Here is a 22,495-nt window from a genome sequence, read left to right as displayed (position 1 = left end):
GGCTGTGGAAAAACTTTCTTAGTTCGTCATATGACATATTTTTACATACATACATGAAATTTGTTCTGTGCATGTAACCCGGCTGCTGTGAAGCACCTGGGGAGCCACTGGGGGGGGTTCAGAGTTTTGCTCAAGGGCACTTCGTTATGCAGATAGCGAGCAGGGTTCATACCCGTGGTGACCAACGAGTTTCCGGGACTTTAAACAAAATTTCAATCACCAAATATTTGGTGAAATCTCGGTGTAAACATGGAAAAAGTGAGAAGATGTCGGATTTAAACGACGTGCATCTACACTTCCCTGGCATGCTGGATTATCGCAGCCGCTTCCCGGAGGGGTTGCTCTGGCGACCAAACTTTCCAGTTAAGGTGCGTTCACTCGTATGAGAGAGCGTAAGCCGACTTATACTTTTAAAAAACATATTCATTATTTTGAATTATGTGAAAATAACAAATTTCCCAAACTTATTCTACATAAAACATTTTTCAAGGATTTTTCCAGGCCTGGAAATAACCATTTTAAAATTCCATGATTTTTTCTGTTTTTTCTATAAACGTACGAACCCTGGGGGCGGAGCCTGGGGTTTAACCGCCAACCATGCTTTAAAAGGGACAACCGAAATGTCAATATAACAAATTTCCATGACTTTTCCCAAACTTATTCTAAATTAAAAACACTTCTCAAGGACTTTTCCAGGCCTGAAAATAACCATTTTAAAATGTCGACTTTTCCTGTTTAAAAGAAAAAATTCCATTCACCCTGGGGGCGGAGCCTGGGATTGCACCGCTAACCATGCGTTAAAAAGGACGACCAAAATGTCAATATAACAAATTTCCAGGACTTTTCCCAAACTTATTCTAAAAAAAAAAAAAATGTTTCACAGACTTTTCCAGGCCTGGAAATAACCATTAAAAAATTACATGACTTTTCCTGTTTTTTTCATTCACCCTGGGGGCGGAGCCTGGGATTGACCCACCAACCATGCGTTAAACAGGACGACCCGCTCTGACCCTTGAGCAAAGAGCCCACAACTCAAACCTCAGAACACGGTTGAACCTCCTTAGTGTGTTAACTCTGCCTCTAATGCTCCTTCAAGTGAAGCCAGTTGTTTTTTACGCCTTCTGCCACTTTACAAATCCATCCAATAACCCAAAAACGCAGCAACCCGATACTTTAACTATGACATCCTCTCTGATGACCTCTCCACATCGGGACGTTTCCTTCTGGCCGGACGCCTCCAAAAAGTCGGCAACATTTAAAATCAGACGCTCTGCCTCCCTCGACGCCCGTATGGAACTGGAATAAAAAGCCCAAATAAAAACCACGTCTTCATTTCCAAAGGATTCCTTTAGTGTTTGACCATCAGTGAGATGAACGAGTGGGAAGTGGCTCTCAGTGTTTACACATCGGAGTCCTCGGGGACGCCAGACTAAAGAGGAATACATGTCTGTGTTCCAGGTTGGGCGCTCCCCCGCTGTGAGGACCGTTAACGGGCGGCTCTGCACAGTCCATCCATCACGCTGACACCTGTTCCTTCTACAGGTAAAGGATAATCGGGACTTCTTTAACTTGCAGCGGGGGAGAGGGGGGGGGGAGTAATCAGCAGTTCAACATATTATCCAGGCTTTTAATTTTCAGCGTCCCTTGGTCTATATTATTTGTTCAGAAGAAGAAGAAAGAAGAAGTTATCGATTCGTGAACGTCTGGATTTAAATAATCTATCAAGTAATCAATTCATACAAGCACGTTGTAAAGATGTTTACTTCAAGCAAACAGTGACCAATAAGACTAACTCATAAATCAAGTTATAATGCAATTTTAATATGCATTACAACTATGAAAAATCAGAAAAACGCCTGCAAAATTCTTGCAATTATGAGTTATTTTGCAGGGTTCTTACACATTTTGACCAATGAATTTTCCAGGACTTTTCCAGGACTTTTCCAAGACTTTAAACCAAATTTCCATGACCAAACTGAAATCTCGGTATAAACATGAACAATTTAGAAAATTTAGCGTATTGAGAGCGTACGCCGGCTTATATTTTGAGCGTCTTTCTTTAAAAAACATATTAATTATTTCAAACTCCATGAACTCGCACTTTTATGATTTAATTTTTTTCCAGGCCTGGAAATGACCATTTTAAAATTCCATGATTTTTCCAGGTTTTCCACAACCGTACAAACCCTGATTCTGAAAATATGCTTAATAATGCATTGTGATAGTTATGAAGCAATATGAATATGTCCGAGTGCTTCTATCTTTACTCACAGTTCTATGAGCAGATCATAACATATTTAAAGTATGTTTATAATGAATAATACGGGCACTCCTGGCGACGGCTCACCGATCTTCTTGCAGCGCTCCTCCCCTCGGTTGTGCATGATGATCGGCGAGTAGATGAACGGGCTGGCGGTGGACATGTTCTGTTCCAGCAGGCCTTTCAGCTTGTGCGGGCGCAGGCTGACGGGCAGGTCGAGCAGCTTCACCGACCTGGCGTGGCGGGAAGGAAGGAACAAAAGAAGAAGAAGAAGAAGCACAACAATGATACGAGTTAGACGGATTTAAAAAAGGACCATTTCATCATTTAAATCACTTCTTAAAACCCATTTTTATAGAACAGCTTTTAAGAGATCTCGACCTTTTATGCAGAAATTTGGTTCCCCTAATTTAGTTTGTCTGTTTTTATTTTTTTATTTTAATTGTAATATATATAAATATTTTTTGTCTATATTTTATACATTAGTTTCTTACTATTTTATTTGTTTTGCCTTGACTCTCTGTAAAGCACTTTGTAAACTTTGTTTTTAAAGATCCTATATAAATAATATTATTATTATTATCATCATCATCATCGGTAACCTGCGGGAGTGCAGTACCAACCCGTCCCACAGGGGGAGTTTCACCAACGCTGTTTGTTTTGTCTTTCTAGCGCATTTGTTGACAAAATCTAATTAATTTTTGAATTAAATTCAAACATTTGGATGTTTTTCAAACCATTTTGAAAGAAAAAAATAATAATTCAAATGTACCCGATGCTACAGACTTTTGTGGGGGAAAAAAGAAGAAGAAGCATACATTTAAAAATTGACATTAAGCGGCACACATTATACAGATTTTATCAACCAATAATTGACATGAAAACAAAGATGGCTGCCTCACCGCACGATGGGGAGCTTGGTGAAGGGCACCGGGGGCAGCTTCAGGCCGTCGGGCAGCGTGATGACCTCCATCCCCCCGGGGCACTTGGCGGTGTAGTTCTCCAGACTCTGGGTCACCTCTTTCTTCTCTAGAGATGTCGAACAAGAGGAGAACACAATGAGCACGGGGAAACATAACTAAAGTACACACTTCAGTTATGACTCCGCTCAATTCCCTTTGGAGCCAAAGAATCCGAAGCCCGAGTTCGACATCGTGCCCGTGATATAAATGTACTTTAATGTCACCGTCCCGGCCTTCAAGTGAAGGTTTTATAGGACCATTAACACCTTCTTGGAGGGGACATTACTGCTCAGCCAGCCAAACAATCTGCTTCGGTCTCTGAGAGCAGATCAAGCGGAGAAGGACGCGACGCAGAAATATAAAAGTCCTACGAGGGCAAGACTTTTGTGTATTTATGTGACTTAACTAGAGAACGCGTCCTTATAAGTCGAAATCCAAAAGATGTGCGTCATCCGCACGAGAGGAGACGGGGTTTAGAGTCCCGGGGCGTTCTCGTCTCCTAGCAACAGTGGAAAATAAAACATCAAATATGTGTAATGTACCAGCGTGACCGTGTTGATACGGACTGGGAGGCAGGAACCAGCAGATCAAGCACGGGGGGGTGAACACGCGACGGCTCGAAGCTTCTCGCGATCCGTCCGCTTCTCTCTCGTCTGAGCGATCGCTGGCGGACGCCATTTTTTAAATTTCCTTCGACAGGCTGCTCAGTGGAGTGCGATCTCTTTTGAAATTTTTTATATCTGGCCGTGACATCTTCTTCAGGGGGCCAATGAAACCGGAGCGCCGGTGAGAAGAGGTGCAGTTGGTTCAGTTTGTATTTTTGGAAATGCTTTTAGCTTCACGAGTCAGGGGCCCTCGGATCATCAAACCCACGAGAGGGAAACGCCACGGAGCGCATCACGGGGCCGACGGCTGGAACACACGTCCGGATGAGCAGAGGGAAAAAAGGGTTTATTTGTGTCTTACACTTGACGAAAAGAGGGGAAGAATAACAATAAAAGGGTGGATGAAACTGAGCTTACGTCACTATGTTATACGATTGGGGGGGGGGGGGGGGGTATTTTGGTTACTTCATAATATTGATGTTGTTCGATTTGGCGAGATGGGACATAAAACGAAAGGCATCAGGTGTCAATTGAGTTTTTTTCCATTTTTGGGGGCTATTTCGCAAGCTTAAGCTCTGTGGAATGAAATTTCTAAATGGTTTGAGCTGAATGAGTTTACTCTTAGTATTAAAAAAAAAAATTTAAACATACTAAAACAAAGTCTTTCACAACTAAAATGAAATTCGACTGGAGGAACAACTGATCATTAATATATTGCAACTCATTCACATCGCGCCGCTCGCACCGAGCTAAGCAGCTAACGTTAGCAGAGGTTTGCATTGACTTGCATTATGATGCCTTCAAGCTACGAGCGCTGGACAATTAATAAACCAAAATATATTATTTACATTTATTTTATATATATATATATACACACACAATATATGTATATATATATATATACACACACACAAATATAATATAAAATATATATATTCGACATATATAATATATATTTATATTAACATATATACATATATATATTAACATATATATATATATTTACATATATACATATATATTTACATATATACATATATATATTAACATATATATATTTACATATATACAATATAAATGCAAATATATGTATTATATGCATATACAATATAAATATACATATTTAATATACATATTTAATATATATATTAACATATATGTAAATGTATATATATAAATATATATAATATAAAAAAGGAATTTAAAATAGACAAGATGAAACCGTGACCCGTTTAACTTCCAAAAATCTAAACAAAACTACTAATGCCAGGATTTTAAAGTATTTAAATAAAAACACAATCTTTTATTCCTTAATAATTTAAATGTACTTGTTTTTAATGCAAACAACCGCTATAGAGTAGAACGATAACATGCTGGAGCACAATAAATCAGTCAGTGTAATTTTGGTATCAAAACAATGTAAACAAGAAGCTGACGGCAGAGTGAATGACGGCGCAGTAACCAATGGAAAAGCAGGCATTGATCACTGAAATGTTATGAGATATTTTAATATGTTAAAAAAGAAAGAAACTCAGCACTGCAGTTAAGGCCCCGCCTCCCAGAGATCTCTATATTGGCTGTGCTTGGAGACACTATTTTATAGACACTACCGGGAAGAAGAGGCGAGTCTCGAGCTTCAAGTGTATTGAACGACGAAGGGAGATCCATCACGTCGTGTTGTGAAATGAACAGAACCAACAACCCACAGAACATTTACATTCACGTATGAATAATTTAGATCTCGTCTCCGGCTTGTTTTAAAAAAGGAGGATGCCAAGAGCATACATTTGAAAAAAACACATAAAAAGAACAGCAATACTCCAGAACCAACAACACACAGAACATTTACATTCACGTATGAATAATTTAGAGCTCGTCTCCGGCTTGTTTTAAAAAAGGAGGATGCCAAGAGCATAAATTTGAAAAAAACACATAAAAACAACAGCAATACTCCTTGTAGAGTAGAAGCTGAGCAACTGAAAGAGGAGAACCACTCTGGGAGGAAGATTCACGACGAAAACAGTAAGCAATCGTATTCTTTGCTATTTTTGTGAGTTTAAAAAGCTTTTGGGCTTTTTCCTGACCCAGTAGCAGGAAGGCATCGCAAATATATATATATATGTATTTATTTATTCATTTATTATATATGTCCCCTGTAAAGCGTCTTTGTGTACTTAGAAAAGCGCTATAGAAGTTTGAATTATTATTATTATATATGTAATATCTAAATGTAATAATTAATGAATTATATATATACTGTCTTCTTTTTTTTGTTTAAAAAAAAAAAAAAAAAATTATGCAATTGCATTTCTGAAAAAATCATCAAAAATATTGCACCTTTTTTTTTTTTTTATATTGCTGATTTGGTTTACAAGCTTAAGAAAAAAAAATATCTATAAATATCAAAATATAGAATATCATGAAAAGTATACTAGTAGGGTATTAAACAAAATCACTTGAATGTCTAATTAACAAAAACACCTGCAAGGGTTTCCTGAGCCTTGACAAACACTCAGCTGTTATAAATCTTTTTTTATATATAAGAAATAAGAATATATACAGAAATCAAATATATATACACATATATATAAAATATATATATATATTTTATTATATATATGTAATATATAAATATAATAATTAAGTATATATATATATACATAATACAAATACATATTTAAAAAGTGTAAATACCCCATTGGCTGAAACATATGTGCAATTGGTTTATTTCTTAAGTGTCAGAGGATGCTCTGTTTTTTCTTCTTTGGTGAAGTATTACTTTAAAATTCATCCTATTTAACTGTTTGATATGTCGTATGATGGTAAACATTTGACCCTTAAAACTATGTAAATGTCTAAGTCTCTTTTTTTTTTATCTGCCCTCCTCCTCCTTCCTCCTTCCTCCTCCTCCCTCCCTCCTCCCTTCTCCCTTCTCATGCTTCATAGCCAACGAAGGATTACGCCGGCCTCTATTGTGTGGCCAGTGGACCATCAGTAGAAACTATCTCCTGGCTGACAGGATTTCTGGTCGCAGCTCACTGTTGCTGCCAAGAGAAAACTGGTTTTGTTGTGCGTCACATACTATTAAGTGTAACGCTGCTATCGCCAGAGCAAAGGCAGGCTGTGCTCTTATTGGGTTTGTTTGTTTTTTAATTAAAATTTCATGAAGACATACGGGTTTAAAAATTCAACCAATGAAAAAATGTAAGTGTCATGTCACTTTGTTGTGAGCCCACCTTGATCAGACAGGAAGTCCAGCATGGTCTGCAGCAGGAAGGACAGGTGGCGCACCGACAGGCCGGGGTTGCCCATGCGACGGGAGGCGTACACCAGCTCGTGCAGGAGGCGCATCTGAACGGCGGCCCAGCCTCGGTGGGTACCTGAGGAGGAGGGGGACATTTAATGTTTCACATCAGATGAGTAGAAACCATCTGAAGGAGGATATTTATACTTTGTGTCCCCGTGTTTTCTGATGTTGGGGAGGTAGCAGCCAATGCTGCTTCACCACTTTAGTATTGATGTGCATATATATCCTAATGCACTTTTGAACAATTTTATATATTTTATTTTATATATTTTATATTATTTATTTATTTTATTTATTTATTTATTTAAATTTAATTTATTTTATTTTATTTATTTATGGAAACTTTGAAGCACGTTTTCATATTTGTATTTAATGTCAAAGTCATTAGTTTACCTTTTCATTTACATTTTTTGATAAATAAATAATAAATACATATTCAAGCTGAAATGCCGAGTCGATTACATTATTAATTTGTCGACAATCTGCAATTATTTTTTATCATTTCTAACTGTAATAAATTCAGTAATTTGATCAGTTTATGATCAATATTAAGGCTCAACGACGAGGATTTGTTGCTTTTCTTTGTGTTAAGTGAAAGTAAACAAAATATTTGGAGGTTGTTTTCTGTCTCAAAATAAATTGTCACTTTTTTTTTATCAAACTTTTTTAATCACTAAAAAAAAAAGTAAACTGAACTTTTAGCTTAATTTTATAATATTAATATTATGGCAAAAAATAAATAAATACATAATTTTAGTAGGTTGTAATAATAATAAAGTAGCCTCGTGAAGTTATAGTTTAACACGTCATCTGATGTGAATGATAAATAGACACAAATAAATACCTTTACATGAATTCGACCAACTCTGCACATTGTAATACATCCTGATATTGGAAACAATATATAAATAAAAACATAAATGTAAGTAATTCAGTGATTACTAATTTAGAAAGTTTCATCTTCTCTGCACTGCGGAGCTCCACCAGACATCTTAATAGCATTCCCTGACACCAGGTCTTGCGTAACACCCTCAGCCCCCCCTACGAGACCCCCCCCCCCCTCCTCCTCCTCTTCGTCCTCCTCCCCCCAGCTGTCCACTGTTGACTCACTAAGTGGGAAAGAGGACCAGAGGAGAGACGAGCTCGGAGGAGGCCGCGGGGGCCCGGAGGGACGAGAGGGAGGATGTTTTGGTAAACACTCGGCTTAAACACCACTTTCCAAATAACGTTGTCTTCTCTCCCGCGGTTATTCTTCATCTCTTCTTCTTCTTCTTCGGAACCAACTGGAGATGCATATCCTTCATTTTTTTCTTCCCCCGTCCTGAAACTGCACCCACGAAGAAGTCTAAAAATAGCCGACTTTCCACCCGTCTGCCAAAACAACCCAGAGCTTATCTGGAGGACAGTAATCCAAAAGGGCACTTTGGATTTTCTCAGACTGTCGCTCTCTCACTCCAACACGAGGAGGAGGAGGAGGAGGAGGAGGGGGTGAATTACATCATTTGGGTATTTTCAGACCTGAACTTGAGGTGTCACAGCGTCGCCGAGATAATAAGCGAGGACACACACACACACACACACACACACACACACACACACACACACACACACACACACACACACACACACACACACACACACACACACACACACACACACACACACACACACACACACACACACACACACACACACACACACACACACACACACATATATATATATATATACATACACACCTTGACCAATAGATTTCCATGACCTTTCCATGACCTCTTCATGACCTCTACACAGGCTGTAATAAAATTTCCAGGGACTTTTCCAGGCCTGGAAATAACTTTAAACTCCAGTCCCAGAAACCACTCGTATGAAACAGTGTCCCGTCTACATGATGTACGACCTCCAAACCAAAAGCTCCTCTTCTGATGCAGCCGGTTTCTAAATATTGGATTTGTGTAAAGCACCGGGATGTCCGGCTGCAGGTTTATTCCGAGCACACGGGAGAAGTCCCCCCTCGGGGGGGGTTCACAGTTCTGGGATCAAATGAAGTCTTCGTGGCAGAAAGGCCTCCAGGGGAACTTCCCTTCTGACCCACAATCCTCTCTGAGAGCGACTCTGTGGAGCGAGGGGGTCAAACCGGTCGGTGGAGCAGCCGAACGACTCGATACTTTAATTCCAGCCGCCGTCCCGGGCGCCGTTTAGTTTATTGATCCGCCGCCGGCACAACGGGATGTCCTCGATTTAGAGCTCGACTCCACGAGGAAAACCACAAAGAGGCCCGACTGGATTAAACTGGAACGACCTCTCATGGAGGCGGGCGCAGCCTCGTACGGGGAGAGGTTGGCCAAACTGGAAGAGTCCAACTCGACTGACGTACGGGGGTGGCTCCGCCCATTTTCTCATGGATATTAGATAGCGTTACGCAATAGAAATGTTGTATTGGGGTTCTGTGTGTTTCCTGCCCGTCTCCGGGTGCCTAGTTACAGGGTTCATACACATGTGGACAAATGGATTTCCATGAGCTTTCCTTGACCTTTCAATGACGTTTCCATGACGTTTTCATAACCTTTCCATGACGTTTTTCATGACCTTTTCATGACCTTTCAATTACCTATCCATGACGTTTTCATGACCTTTCAATTACCCTGTTGTGACCTTTCCATGACGTTAAACCAAATTTACCCCAAAATGTTTTAAATATTTGTAATATTTATATAAGTTAAATTTTTTAATCAAACTGCGTCAATGAAGATATGAATATAACACATAACCAGGACTTTACCAAAACTTCTGGGAAATAAAAATAGCTAAAGGACTTTTCCAGGCCTGGAAATAACCATTGAAAAGAATCCAGGACATTTCCAGGTTTTCCATGACCGTATAAACCCTGCATAAAGAAAACTGTCAAACGGGCGAACGTTTAACCTCGAGAGACGACGACCCCCAACGAGAGGCTCACCACGAGGACCTCGCCACAAAAGACCCCGAAGGCGGTGGAAGGGCCCTCGAGTCGGACTCACGGGACGCTCTTCATCCCCCGTCTATGAGAGGAGTCTTCTTCATGCCACGCACACCGCCGGGTTCATGCGAGAGGACGTCATAAAGAAATAGAATAAAATGATAATACTCCCGTGACATTCACACGGCTTCTCTTCGCTGATATTAAATCAGCCGCCGCTCTTAAAATAATAAATACGGTAACTCGCTCTCCGGCGGAAGGATTTCAATCTCATTACGACCGCTGTCTACGCACGAGTCCAGAAAGAGAGATAAAAGGTTCTTATCCGAGGACGAGCCACAGAGCGTATGAGTGTGTGTAGAGTGTGTGTGTGTGTGTGTGTGTGTGTGTGTGTGTTGTTACGGTATGAGTAACACTAGAACTCAGTGGACCAGAACCAGAACCAAATGTTATTGATTCTGATACCACACGTCAAACTGGCTGAAGTCTACAAACAAGAAAAGGTGTCTTAAAGAACCATTTGTTAAAGGTTCCTTCAGACACCTTTAGAGGTTCTTTGAAGAACTCTTTAGGGAGATGGTTCTTTAAAGAACCCTGGTTTGAAAGTGTCTTTGAGGAACCATAAATCATGCCTTAACCCTCCTGTCTTTGGGTCTTTGAAGATTCAATGTTTAATGTCGTGTTTCTTTGAGTCAACAAACAAACATAAAGTACCTCACACTTAAACTTGGAAAACAATATTAATTCTAATAATTTTCTGGAGATTTTAATAGCTGGGGTCATATTGACCTCAAGGGTAAAATATGTTAGTAAATATAAAGGTAACAGGAGGGTTAAACATTGAATCGGGTCATATTGACCCGAAGGCGACAGGAGGGTTAAAGAACCTTTTCTTTACGGTTCTTTGAGACACCTTTATAGGTTCTTTGAAGAAATATTTAAGGAAATGGTTCTCTAAAGAACCCTGGTTTGAAAGGTTCTTTGTGGAATCAGAAATGGTGCCTTAAAGAACCCTGGTTTAAAAGCTTCTTATTGGAGCCAGAATTGGGGCCTTAAAGAACCATTTTTTTAAGGTTCTTTGAGGCACATTTATAGGTTCTTTGAAGAACTATTTAAGGAAAAGGTTCTCTTAAGAACCCTGGTTTGAAAGGTTCTTTGTGGAACCAGAAATGGTGCCTAAAGAGCCATGTTTTTTAGAACTCTTTGAGGACCCGGCCCTTTAAGGCTGTCTCCGGTACCTTGGCTGAAGTCCTTGGGGTCGAGCGACAGGCTGTATCCGGGCAGAGTCTCCAGCAGCAGCTTGTAGCACGCCCTCCAGCCGGGCTCCGGGATGTTGGGCGCCACGCACTGCATGGCCGCCACGCGCTTGAAGAACGCCGACTTGCGCCGGAAGCCGATCCGCTCGTAGAGCTCGGACAGGATGCTGTAGCGCTGGATCTTCTCCTCCTCCGAGAGCTGCGGGGGCAACGGAGACCACGTAAAGCAGGATTTAGTGACAAGTATAATACATTATTATTATTAATATAACCTCGCCTCCTGCTCTTGGATTTAATTATCGTACGCACATCTTCTAAAGCATCTGGATGCATTTCATTACAGATGCAACACGCATTGCCAACATCTGAACATAGATGGACATTTTTTATCAATATCTACATATAAAAATGTTTTTATATACCAATAAAATGTAGAAAAATGCAACAATAAATGTATTTTAAATATGTCATCTGTTGATCTATAGATTAAATTGGAAAATGAGAAGGAATTCCAAATAATACATTATTATTATTATTATTAATATAACCTCACTTCCTGTGTATGGGACTTTATTATTATTATACGTGTATCTTCATCTGGATGCATTTCATTACATCTATTAGGCCCACGTGCAACATACATTTGAAATATCTGAACATAAATGGACATTTTGTATCAATAGCTACATAATAAAATGTTTTTATATACCAATAAAATATACACAAATACAACAATAAATGCATTTTAAATGTCATCTGTTGGCCTATAGATTACATTGGAAAATGAGAAGGAATTCCAAATATAATACATTATTATTATTATTATTATTATTAATAATATAACCTTGCCTCCTGTGTATTGGACTTCATTATTATACGCGTATCTTCTTCTGGATGCATTTCATTACATACATTTTAAAAATCTGAACATAAACGGACATTTTTGTATCAATAGCTACATACACTTTTTGTTTAATATACCAATAAAATATACATAAATGCAACAATAAATACATTTATTTTTGGCCTATCGATTAAATTGGAAAAAGAGGAGGAATTCCAAATATACAATATTATTGTTGTTCATATAAATGTATATTATCGTACTTGTTGTCAGTATTATTACCTGATGTCTAGAAGTTTAACTCAAACATGTTCATATATTATGGATTCTTGTATGAGGGGGAAAAAATAGTTTTGAGGGGGGGGGGGAAACACATCAGAGTATATTTTTCTAATTGGGTGCCGTCGGTCACATGACACACAAGAAGAAGACCTGAAGGATGAAACTCTCGAGCTACAGAAGAAATATAATGATTTAAATCCCTGGGCGAGGGTTGTGTGTACGACTTCCTGCCGCCTCACCTGTCCCAGGTTGATGTAGACGGCGTTCTGCAGGAACTCGGAGGCCTCCCTCGCCCTCTTCTGCATGGCGAGCACCCGGACCGCCTTCACGCACGCCTCCAGCTCGATGACGCCGGCGGTCTTATACTGAGGGAGATAAGAGGGGGGGGTGCTCGGTTTATGAAAAACGAAGTCGATGAGGGTCGCCTTGACTCCTGCGACCTCGTGATCAGATAGAATGTGTTTTCATTAACATGCGAGCAGCCTCATCACTCACTGTCCAGTGTTGTTGTTTTTTAAGGGATTTCCTTCCATAGATTTTTTTTAATAACCTGAGCTGAGGCTTCTTAACACTGAAAGCACTTATTTCTTCTTCTTTTTTTATCCCACAGTCCCTTAAACTTCCACTCACTGCGTCCGCTAATTCAATTAATATCTGAGTGGCTATGAGAGGTAATTGAATTATGAATGAGCCGGTTATTAGGTAATAAGGGCCGAGGGAGGTCAGTGTGAAGAAGAAAAAAAAGAAAAAGGTCAATTATAATAATGGAGATAAAACACAGGGTTCCTTCCCGGAGCATTAAGGATACGTCAATAATATTCTTTGTGTCTTTGACGAGATTACATTATTCATGTTTTCTGCGATATAGTGTATCAAAAATATAAAGTTGTATTATTTCCAGAGATTACACAAGCTCTCGTGCCTGTTCATGAGTCCCAACGTTCAGAAACAAGCACGTGGTGGTCTGAGGCCGCTCAAACAAGTTAGTTCTGCACTCAAACATAATCAAACACTGCCCCCTGGTGGCACGGGTGAGTACTACACACACAAACTCCTCACACCGTCATGGAGCATTTATCTATTTAATACTGTGGAAGCATGATTAAAAATCAAAAAGTGGATGATAACAAAATAAAATGTATACATCTTAATTTTTATTTTATATTTACCCTTTTCTCCCAGAGATCCCCAGCAGTATAAAACAATACAGCTTATTTTATAAGAAAATACTAGGGCTGTGAAACGATTACAATTTTTAATCAGGTTAATCACAGGTTTCTGTGGATTAATCATGATTAATCACATATATACATTTACAGGGCTCTCAAGACAGGCAAGAGCTCCGAGAAGAGTTGTTGACGGGAGGAGGGGGGGGGGGGGTGCAAGTGACTTTTTTTCGTCCCGATGTGCGCGCACACGCCGGCATCCGAGCTCTGCGGCACGCGAGACGGAGATCGGAGTCGTGTTAACGCGACACTAGAGACAGAATGACACGCTGCTGTAGAGACGACCAACAACAGACGGATTGGAAGCTCATTCTGCGCATGCGTTAAATGTGTTAAAAAAAAAAAAAACTAGTTAAACCTGTAATTTAATTAACGCGTTATTTTTCACAGCACTAGTAAATACCTATTTATTTATATAAATACAAAAATATATTTATATATATAAATAAATATATATTTATTTATTTATATAAATACAAAAATATATTTATACATATATATATATAAATAAATATATAAATAAGTAAGCATATATTTATTTATTTATTTATATAAAGACAAAAATATATTTATATATATATATATAAACTGTATTTGTATTCTCATAAAGTGATTGGAGAGTTGTATTCGTTTTTTGCCTGACGGAGGAAACTGGTTTAATTGAAAGTGATTACAAAATAATTATATTCTTTTTTTAAGCAAAGATGGAGGAGTCACAAACATTTGTTATTTAAATAATAATTCAGCATTTGAGAACCACTGAGTTAATCAACAACAGCATGTGTGTGTGTGTGTGTGTGTGTGTGTGTGTGCGTGTGCGTGTGTAATTACCTTCCCGTAGTAGGAGATGGCCTCTTTGTACTTCTCGATGATGTCCTCGGGGCTCAGGCAGTTCTTGGCTCTCCCGATCTCGGTGCTGGTGTCGGCGCTGATGCCGTTGGCCGTGAGGGCGCCTGCACTCGGAGAGAAAAGAGAGCGGCACGCGGTCAGCGTTGGAACGCCACTGATGTGACCGGACCTTCACAAAAGGAAAGGAAACGAATGGCGAAGGGAAGGAGGGGAAACTTAAATCCACCAATTACGACCACGCCACATGCATTTTATATATACACACATATATATATAAATGTATATATAAAATGGTGTTCACAAGAAGACTGTTAACGTTTATGATGTTGAATGAAACTGTGAAATGTTTTAAAAATCATAAACACCAAAATCGTCCCTCGCTCCCCCCCCCCCCTCCCTCCCTGACGCAAGCAGGAAGAGATGTCATGACTATTTTGGAGGCCTCCGAAATGAGACTACTGGGACGCCGCGTTGCACGACTTTTTAGGCCAGTTTCAGGCGATGATTGCGCCGATAATAAAGTACGATTATAATTTCTTTAGATTACGAAAGTGAGGAAATTAAAGTATGCACCGCTGGTGCTGCCACCTGCTGGTGGTTTGAGAGACATGCAACGGAGAAACATTAAATGTCAGATTTTTTTTTCATAATCATAATAAATCAAGAGGATGTCAGATAATAATATTTATAAAAATAGAGGCTCCTCAGAGTGACTATTTCATGCATTTTTATTTGTAGTCGTGTGATACTGATCCCCAAATGCATGGCTGAGAGAGAGAGCAGGTGAGTTAAGAAAAAATAAAAAGGTGACAGGAAACCAACACAGGAGGGAACACGACCTGGAGAAGTGTGTGTGTGTGTGGGGGGGACACATCAATCACTTCTCGAAAAAGAAAATAATAAACCATAGCAATCAGGAAGCTGATGATGGAGGATGAAACACAGGGCAACACGTGACCACAAGATGAGGCAGGTTGTTGTCTACAAGAGCTACAGGTGGGTTAGGCATACCATACCTGGGTCAATGAGAACCTCCTGAGCTCCTATAGGTGGAGACAAAGAATGCAGATTCACTGGGTGACGCGGTGTTAGTCCCACAGGGAGCCGAGTGGCTGCAGACGCTCTCCCAGAAAACTAATCGAGAGTCACGAGAAACTCCTGACACGCAAAACAAAAAGGAACGCTTTTTAATAAATCTCTAGTGGCTTCGTTTTTGAAGGAGGCCGTCCTGGATTTTGATTGGCAGGTGCAGGAGAACACACACACACACACGAGTGGTGTGCGATAAACGGTCCAGCCGATGGTTTCAGAGTGCACACAGGGCAAAGAGGGAGCAAAGGGGCGGCGTCGATATCGCTTAAAGTGTGTATATATAAATAAATAAAAATATACACATAAATCAATGTATGTATGTATACAAATAAATATATATATATATATGTATATATTAGAGCTGTCAGCGTTAACGCGTTAATCTATGCGATTAATTTGGCCGCGATTAACGCACTAAAATATTTTACCGCAATTAACGCAACTTTGTTTACTTCCGGTGTCGTTGAAGTTGTTGCACTCCTCTGAGTGTCAAGCCGCGGCAGTCCGCCTCCTTCCTCCCGTCTGCTCCTCGATATTCACAGAGGAGCAGAGGGCGACGTGTCGGTGACGCGGGGCGGAAGGTAAAGGGGACTTTTTTTTTCTTCTCCGCCCCGAGCAGACACGCCGGCATGGAGCTCTGCGGCGAGACGGAGAGCCGAGAAGAGTGACCGACACGTGGAGACAGAATGACATGCTGCTGGAGAGACGACCAACAACAGACGTTTAGTTTAATAAAAGAACAAAGACGTCTTTAAGGAAAGAACCGTACATTACTTCTGCTGTAATCTGGCGCTATAGAGAACATGACAGGGGGGCGGGGCCTCACCCTGATAGAATGGTGGGGGAAACACTGGGATGTGTCACATGCAAAAGACTTTAAAAGGTGAATTTACATTGTTTTGTAAAATCGAGAAAATGCCCCCAGCCTCCAGAGGGTTAACGTGACATATTTGTCAGTTTACCAAGGCCACTGGTTCTGCTGCTCAGTGTTAAAGATGACAGGACCAATGGGGTCTCTAATACACCTTGTTTACTAATCTGATGTTTCACTGAAGAAACAATTTATCATCCACGATATTAAATACCTCACTGACACTTTATATGTAGGAGCCTCTTTGAAAACACAGCTCTGTGTGAAGTTTTGTCTTTAAAAAAGAATTCAATTAAACAAGTGTCTAAAATGCACGCTGTCTGAAGGGATTACTCGTTCATTTAGAAGATTTAGTCTTTAGAAGAAAAAAATACTTTTAATCGCGATTAATGAATTTCAAAATGTGCGATTAATTAGTTAATTTTTTTTCATCGATTGACAGCCCTAATATAAATATATAAATACATTTATATATCAATAATTATGTATATATAAATATATATAAATAAATATATTTATTCATATAAATAAAAATAAAAAAAATAAAAATAATATATATATATATATATACACATTTCTAAATATATATTGATACAAATTCCATGAATTAAATATATAAAAATAAGTGTATATCTACATTTTAAAAATAGAACACGGGCACAACCTGGTTAAGTAGAAGCTGACAACACTTCAACAATAACCACCTGTAGTACATTATTAATGATGCAATAAATTATTACGAGCAACCTTAAACTGATCCTCAGAGAAACATGCCGGCCTCACACAGCGAGTCACAGCGTGTTAATAACAGGGAAAAGATTCGATGAAGTTACGTGTGAACACAAAGGAAGCGGCGCGGCGTTGGAGTCGGCGGCGACGCTCTCGCGACCGCCGTCGCGTCCGGGGCGACGTTTTTCAAAATAAAGCTTCAGAGCGACGCTCACCTGGCCTGTGGCGTTTCCCCGCGTCGGCCGGCTGGGAGACGCTCGGCTTCCGGCCCGCGGTCTTCCCCGCCGTGCCCCCTGGGTAGTGGAATATGACGGAGGCCGAACACAAACCCTCCAGCGCGGCTGGAAGGGGAACAGAGGAACAGAAGCTCCCATCATTCCTTCTCTTATAGATCGGAAGCTAAAATTGGAAATTGACGCGGTCAAAGTATTGGTCTTTCTTGGCTTAGCACAGGTGGAACTGCACCACTGAGCAGCGTCGGAAACACACGAGGGCAAAGGTCAAAACTGCCCCTGAGAAATATAATATTGCCCCTGATATCACCAGGAGGGCAACAGATGCCCCATAATTTAGATAATTTAATAGTGTTTTGTTCTTTGTTGTGTGTCTTGTCTGTATTGTCTGTACTGGGTGAGTAAACAAAAGATTCAATAAATATAATTTTGAATTATAAAAAAACAAAGAAATAATAAAAAAATTCTTAATTAGAAATATTATAATTGAAAAATTTAATAAATAACCACAAAGAAATAAGAATCAAATTGAATAGGATTGTCGGATTTACGTTTTTTGTAAAAAGAAACGAAGAAAACACTTTGAATGTGTATTCTGTACTGTCTAATAGTCTTATTATTGTCTAATAGTCTTTTTTGCTCATATCCTGTAAGCCTCAATAAGTATATTTATTATTGTTGAAAAAAGGTTAAATGTTATTTCATAAGTTTCAAAAAGTGCCCCAATTTATTTTTTAATTCCTGGGTTTCAGTCAGTGGGGGAACAATTTACCGCTAAAAAATATGTACATTTCCTACGCTGCATTGGAGGTATTTATGTAGATTATTTTTTATTAACTGTAAAATCGTGTCACAAATCTTGATTAACCAAACTTTAAAAACGTTAAAAAAACTAACTATAAAATCGTAATACCGGCATTGACCTCTAAAGGTCAGGCGCTGACACATGTAGTAAACCGTCAACAACAATGAAGTCCAAACAAGCCGCCCTCCTCCCGACTTACCCCCCAGCCACAGGAAGTCATTGACGCCCCTGAGCAGCTCCACGGCCATGTGATAGTGGACCAGGGCGTCCTGCAACATGCCTGCCTGGAGACACAGGTCTCCGACGTGCTTCCTCATCCGGCCCTGGCAACGCTTCTTATAATGCCTGAGAGAGCAGCAGGTAGAGGGGGGGGGGGGACATGTTCAGGTAACGGCAGTGTAGATAGACTTATTTATTTATTATATATATATATATATTTATTATATATATTAAATATATATATATATATATGTATATAAATATGTATATATATTTATACATCTATATCTATCTATCAATATATTAATATATATTAATATAAATATATGTATATAAATATATATATATATACATAAATACATATTTATTTATAAATAAATATATATTTATATGTGTATTTATTTGTGTGTATATATATATATATATATATTTATATACATATTTTCAGACTTAGATTTTGGTTTTATTCATATCGTGAATCTATTCTCACGAAAACAGCTGCGACTTGCACAGGGAGCCGGGAGAGGAGACTCGAGTGAGTCCTACCGGTCGGCGACAGAAGGAGATGTACGCAGCGGGGGGGAAAGCACGAGCACGAGGGCGGAGCAACGGAAACAAGGGGGCGGAGCCGGAGCCGACCTACGACCCCAAAAGACACGGGGACTAAGGGAGGAGCGGCTACACCAGGATAAGAGGGGAGGGGGGGGTATATGAACCCCGTTGTGCAAAGCCACTTCAACATTCGGACAATAAGCCATACGCAACATCTCAGAACGCAGCTCAGAGAGTCGACAGTCAAATGAAAAGGAGGCCGATCCTCAGCTATTAAACTGGATCTTTGGACATGGAGGCCGTTAAGGAATGTGTTTTTTTAATGAGTCGCCGGGAAGGCAACGTCTCAAAAAAGATCCATGATCCGTGGCCAGTACCTACGGCCAAACGGACCGTTTAGCCGACAGTTTTTACTCATCAAGCGGGAATTTAACACAAGCCGTCGGGATATTTCCGTGAGTTTGTGTGTGAATTGAAAGCTGCAGGAGGAGCGATGAATTTTTGGCTTTGGAATCGTGAGCAAAATGCACAACAGCGCAGAGGTCGGGCTCGAGCCGACGGGATCGGGACGTGGGTTCACTCGACTTATCTGACGTCTCACCTTTTCGCACCCAACAATAAACTCACGGGGCAGTGTGAGAGAAAACAAAACAGAAGAAGAAGAAACACACACAAAGCAAGGTAAATAAATGAAATTGAACGCAGCAAAAAATGTTGAAGAGACGGATGCTTTTTGAGAGGAGAATTCTTAGAGCAGGCGAGGCTGAGACGTAACGACGGGGTTCTTACACATGCTGACCGATGGATTTCCAGGACTTTAAACCAAATGTCCATGACCAAACTGAAATCTCGGTATAAACATGCAAAATTTTGAAAATGTTGTGTATCGAGAGCGTACGCCGGCTTATATCTTGAGCGTCTTTCTTTAAAAAACATATTAATTATTTCAAACTCGGCGTAAATGAACACGTGATTATAACACATTTCCATGACTTTTCTAAAACTTTTATGATTTAAGTTTTTTCCAGGACTTTTCCAGGACTTTAAAACAAATTTCCCAGACCAAACTGAAATCTCGGTATAAACATAAAAAATATAGAACATTTGGCGTATCGAGAGCGCACGCCGGCTTATATTTTGAGCGTCTTTCTTTAAAAAACATATTCATTATTTTAAACTCGGCGTAAATGAACATGTGATCATAACACATTTCCTTGACTTTTCCAAAACTTTTATGATTTAAGTTTTTTCCAGGCCTGGAAATGACCATTGTAAAATGCCATGACTTTTCCAGGTTTTCCATGAGCGTAGGAACACCGTAACGAGCAAACGCAGCCGATCCCGTCGCCCGTGGAGATCGCGAAAGCCTCCTCTGACTGCTCACCTGCTGTCCGTGTCCAACCCCACAAAGTCCTTCTTCTCGAAGGGCACGCAGAGCAGCGGGATCTTGTCCCCGGACTTGTCCGTGGCCCGGTCGAGCCGCTTGGACTCCAGCACGATGAAGATGGACTCCACGAAGTCGTCCACCCTCTTCTCCACGTCGGGGCAGTCCTCGAAGCCGGGGTAGAAGGCCACGTCGGTGCGCTGCTGCTCGGCGACGTCGCCCCGCAGCCCGAACACCAGCAGGCGGGAGTCGTACAGCGTGGCGCCGTACACCTCCTTCTGGCCGTGGAAGCGCTCGGCGGTCTGCGGCCACTCCTTGGCCGAGGCGCAGGCCGTGACGCAGATGAGGCCCACCACCTTGCGGTGCGTCTGGAAGTCGCCCCACTCGTTGTTCTCCGGCAGGTAGTGGTGGCGGTAGCGGATGTAGAGCAGCCGCTGGGAGTCCCGGATGCTCACCTGGCTCACGCTGGAGATCCGCTTGTAGATCTTGAAGAACTGGTCCTCCGGCACGACGCCGACCGGCTGGACCACCACGAGGACCGTCTGGTGGTCCTCGGCACACTGCATGTAGTCCGGCACGCTCATCTGCGGGAGAAGAAAAAACAGCGTCATCGTATTCACCCGAGACACACTCTGAGCGTCTTATTAACGCAACTTAATTCAGGGTTCTTACACATGCTGACCGATGGATTTCCAGGACTTTAAACCACATTTCCATGACCAAACTGAAATTTCGGTATAAACATGAACATGTTTGAAAATGTTGCGTATCGAGAGCGTACGCCGGCTTATATTTTGAGCGGCTTTCTTTAAAAAAACGTATTAATTATTCCAAACTCGGCGTAAATGAACACGTGATTATAACACATTTCCATGACTTTTCCAAAACTTTTATGATTTAAGTTTTTTCCAGGACTTTTCCAGGCCTGGAAATGACCATTTTAAAATTCCTTGACTTTTCCAGGTTTTCCATGACCGTACGAACCCTGTTAATTCTAATAAAGGAGTTCCAATAAAAGCAGAACAACTTACTCAGGAGAAAACAGGAAATTGGTATCGGCGTGTGCTTTTAGATTTCTCTAGACGTTTATGACTTTTAGCTTTTTAGGATCGATACGTTTAAAGATCCTCGACTTGAAGAGCGATTTTACCAAGTTTGTATCGAGCGTCTGTCTTCAAACTCCGTCCATCATGAATTCCAGTTGATAACCAACATGTTGGCTTAAAGGCTGCCAGCTTTATTTTATATTCATTTCTATCTAAGAGATGAATAGCATCACATCAAAGAGATGCAAATCATCAACACTGTTTAGGGACGTTTAGGAGTCAATATTTCTAGAGCTAGGCAGTAGAAATTATCTGATTTCTTTTGTGCACCGATCCTTGAGCAGTGAGACATCTAATTAAAAAAGAATAACACATTGCAGAGATATAAATACACTAATTACCTTCACATTGAAAATGCGGAAGGTTATGTTTTGATCGCTGTGTATTTATTTATTTATGCGTATGCATGTTACTCGCATAACTCAAAAAGTATTAAACCGAATCGCATGAAATTTGGTGGGATGATTGGTTATTATCCGGGGACCATTTGATTAGATTTTGGGATCGATCGGCTCAAAGGTCAAGGTCAAGAAAAGGTCAAAATCTTCTTTTTACCATAGCACGATCCATTTTTATCCAATTGGCATGCAACTAATGCCAACATGTTCATAATTCAATGCCCAATCTTGTGATATGCGAAGGTATGCGCTCTACCGAGTGCCCGTTCTAGTTAAATATGTTTTGGTCCATGGTTACTTCCGGTGATCAACACCTGATGTGTCTCCTTTTAACGTTTGAATGAAGAAGTGCTGCTTGGAGACTATAAAGCGTAGAGGATGGAAACTATGGTTCCAGCGACTCCTAAATAATTATTTACAAACTGTATGGTTTTGTTAACATAAAAGACAACGTCACCGTTACACCTGCTGCTGTCTTTGCCGATATAAACAACCAAGAAATGACAGCTAAATTTGGCAGTTTACATTATTACAGTGGCTAAATGTGCCCCCCGTG

General features: G+C 40.3%; 1 protein-coding gene across 4 annotated transcripts in view; it reads right to left on the bottom strand.

The window, feature by feature from the left end:
* The window catches only part of trappc9 (trafficking protein particle complex subunit 9), a 148,722-nt gene that overhangs the window by 125,928 nt on the left and 299 nt on the right, over positions 1-22,495 (bottom strand). Inside the window, exons 2-12 of one of the 4 annotated variants that reach the window (XM_056411827.1) lie at positions 20,437-21,019; positions 19,653-19,683; positions 18,480-18,625; positions 17,458-17,583; positions 15,567-15,593; positions 14,533-14,654; positions 12,715-12,840; positions 11,332-11,548; positions 7,064-7,207; positions 3,163-3,289; positions 2,348-2,493 (exon numbers count right to left, since the gene is read on the bottom strand). In XM_056411827.1, the coding sequence (XP_056267802.1) occupies positions 2,348-2,493; positions 3,163-3,289; positions 7,064-7,207; positions 11,332-11,548; positions 12,715-12,840; positions 14,533-14,654; positions 15,567-15,593; positions 17,458-17,583; positions 18,480-18,625; positions 19,653-19,683; positions 20,437-21,019 (1,795 nt within the window). Of the gene's footprint in view, positions 1-2,347; positions 2,494-3,162; positions 3,290-7,063; positions 7,208-11,331; positions 11,549-12,714; positions 12,841-14,532; positions 14,655-15,566; positions 15,594-17,457; positions 17,584-18,479; positions 18,626-19,652; positions 19,684-20,435; positions 21,020-22,495 lie in introns of all 4 variants that reach the window. The other 3 variants (XM_056411845.1, XM_056411837.1, XM_056411854.1) reach the window with 3 other exon arrangements.

The sequence above is a fragment of the Pseudoliparis swirei genome, chromosome 1, assembly GCF_029220125.1.
Source record: "Pseudoliparis swirei isolate HS2019 ecotype Mariana Trench chromosome 1, NWPU_hadal_v1, whole genome shotgun sequence".
Lineage (NCBI taxonomy): Eukaryota > Metazoa > Chordata > Actinopteri > Perciformes > Liparidae > Pseudoliparis > Pseudoliparis swirei.
Note: the sequence above shows the minus strand (reverse complement) of the source record. Positions and strands in the feature narration are given on the sequence as shown.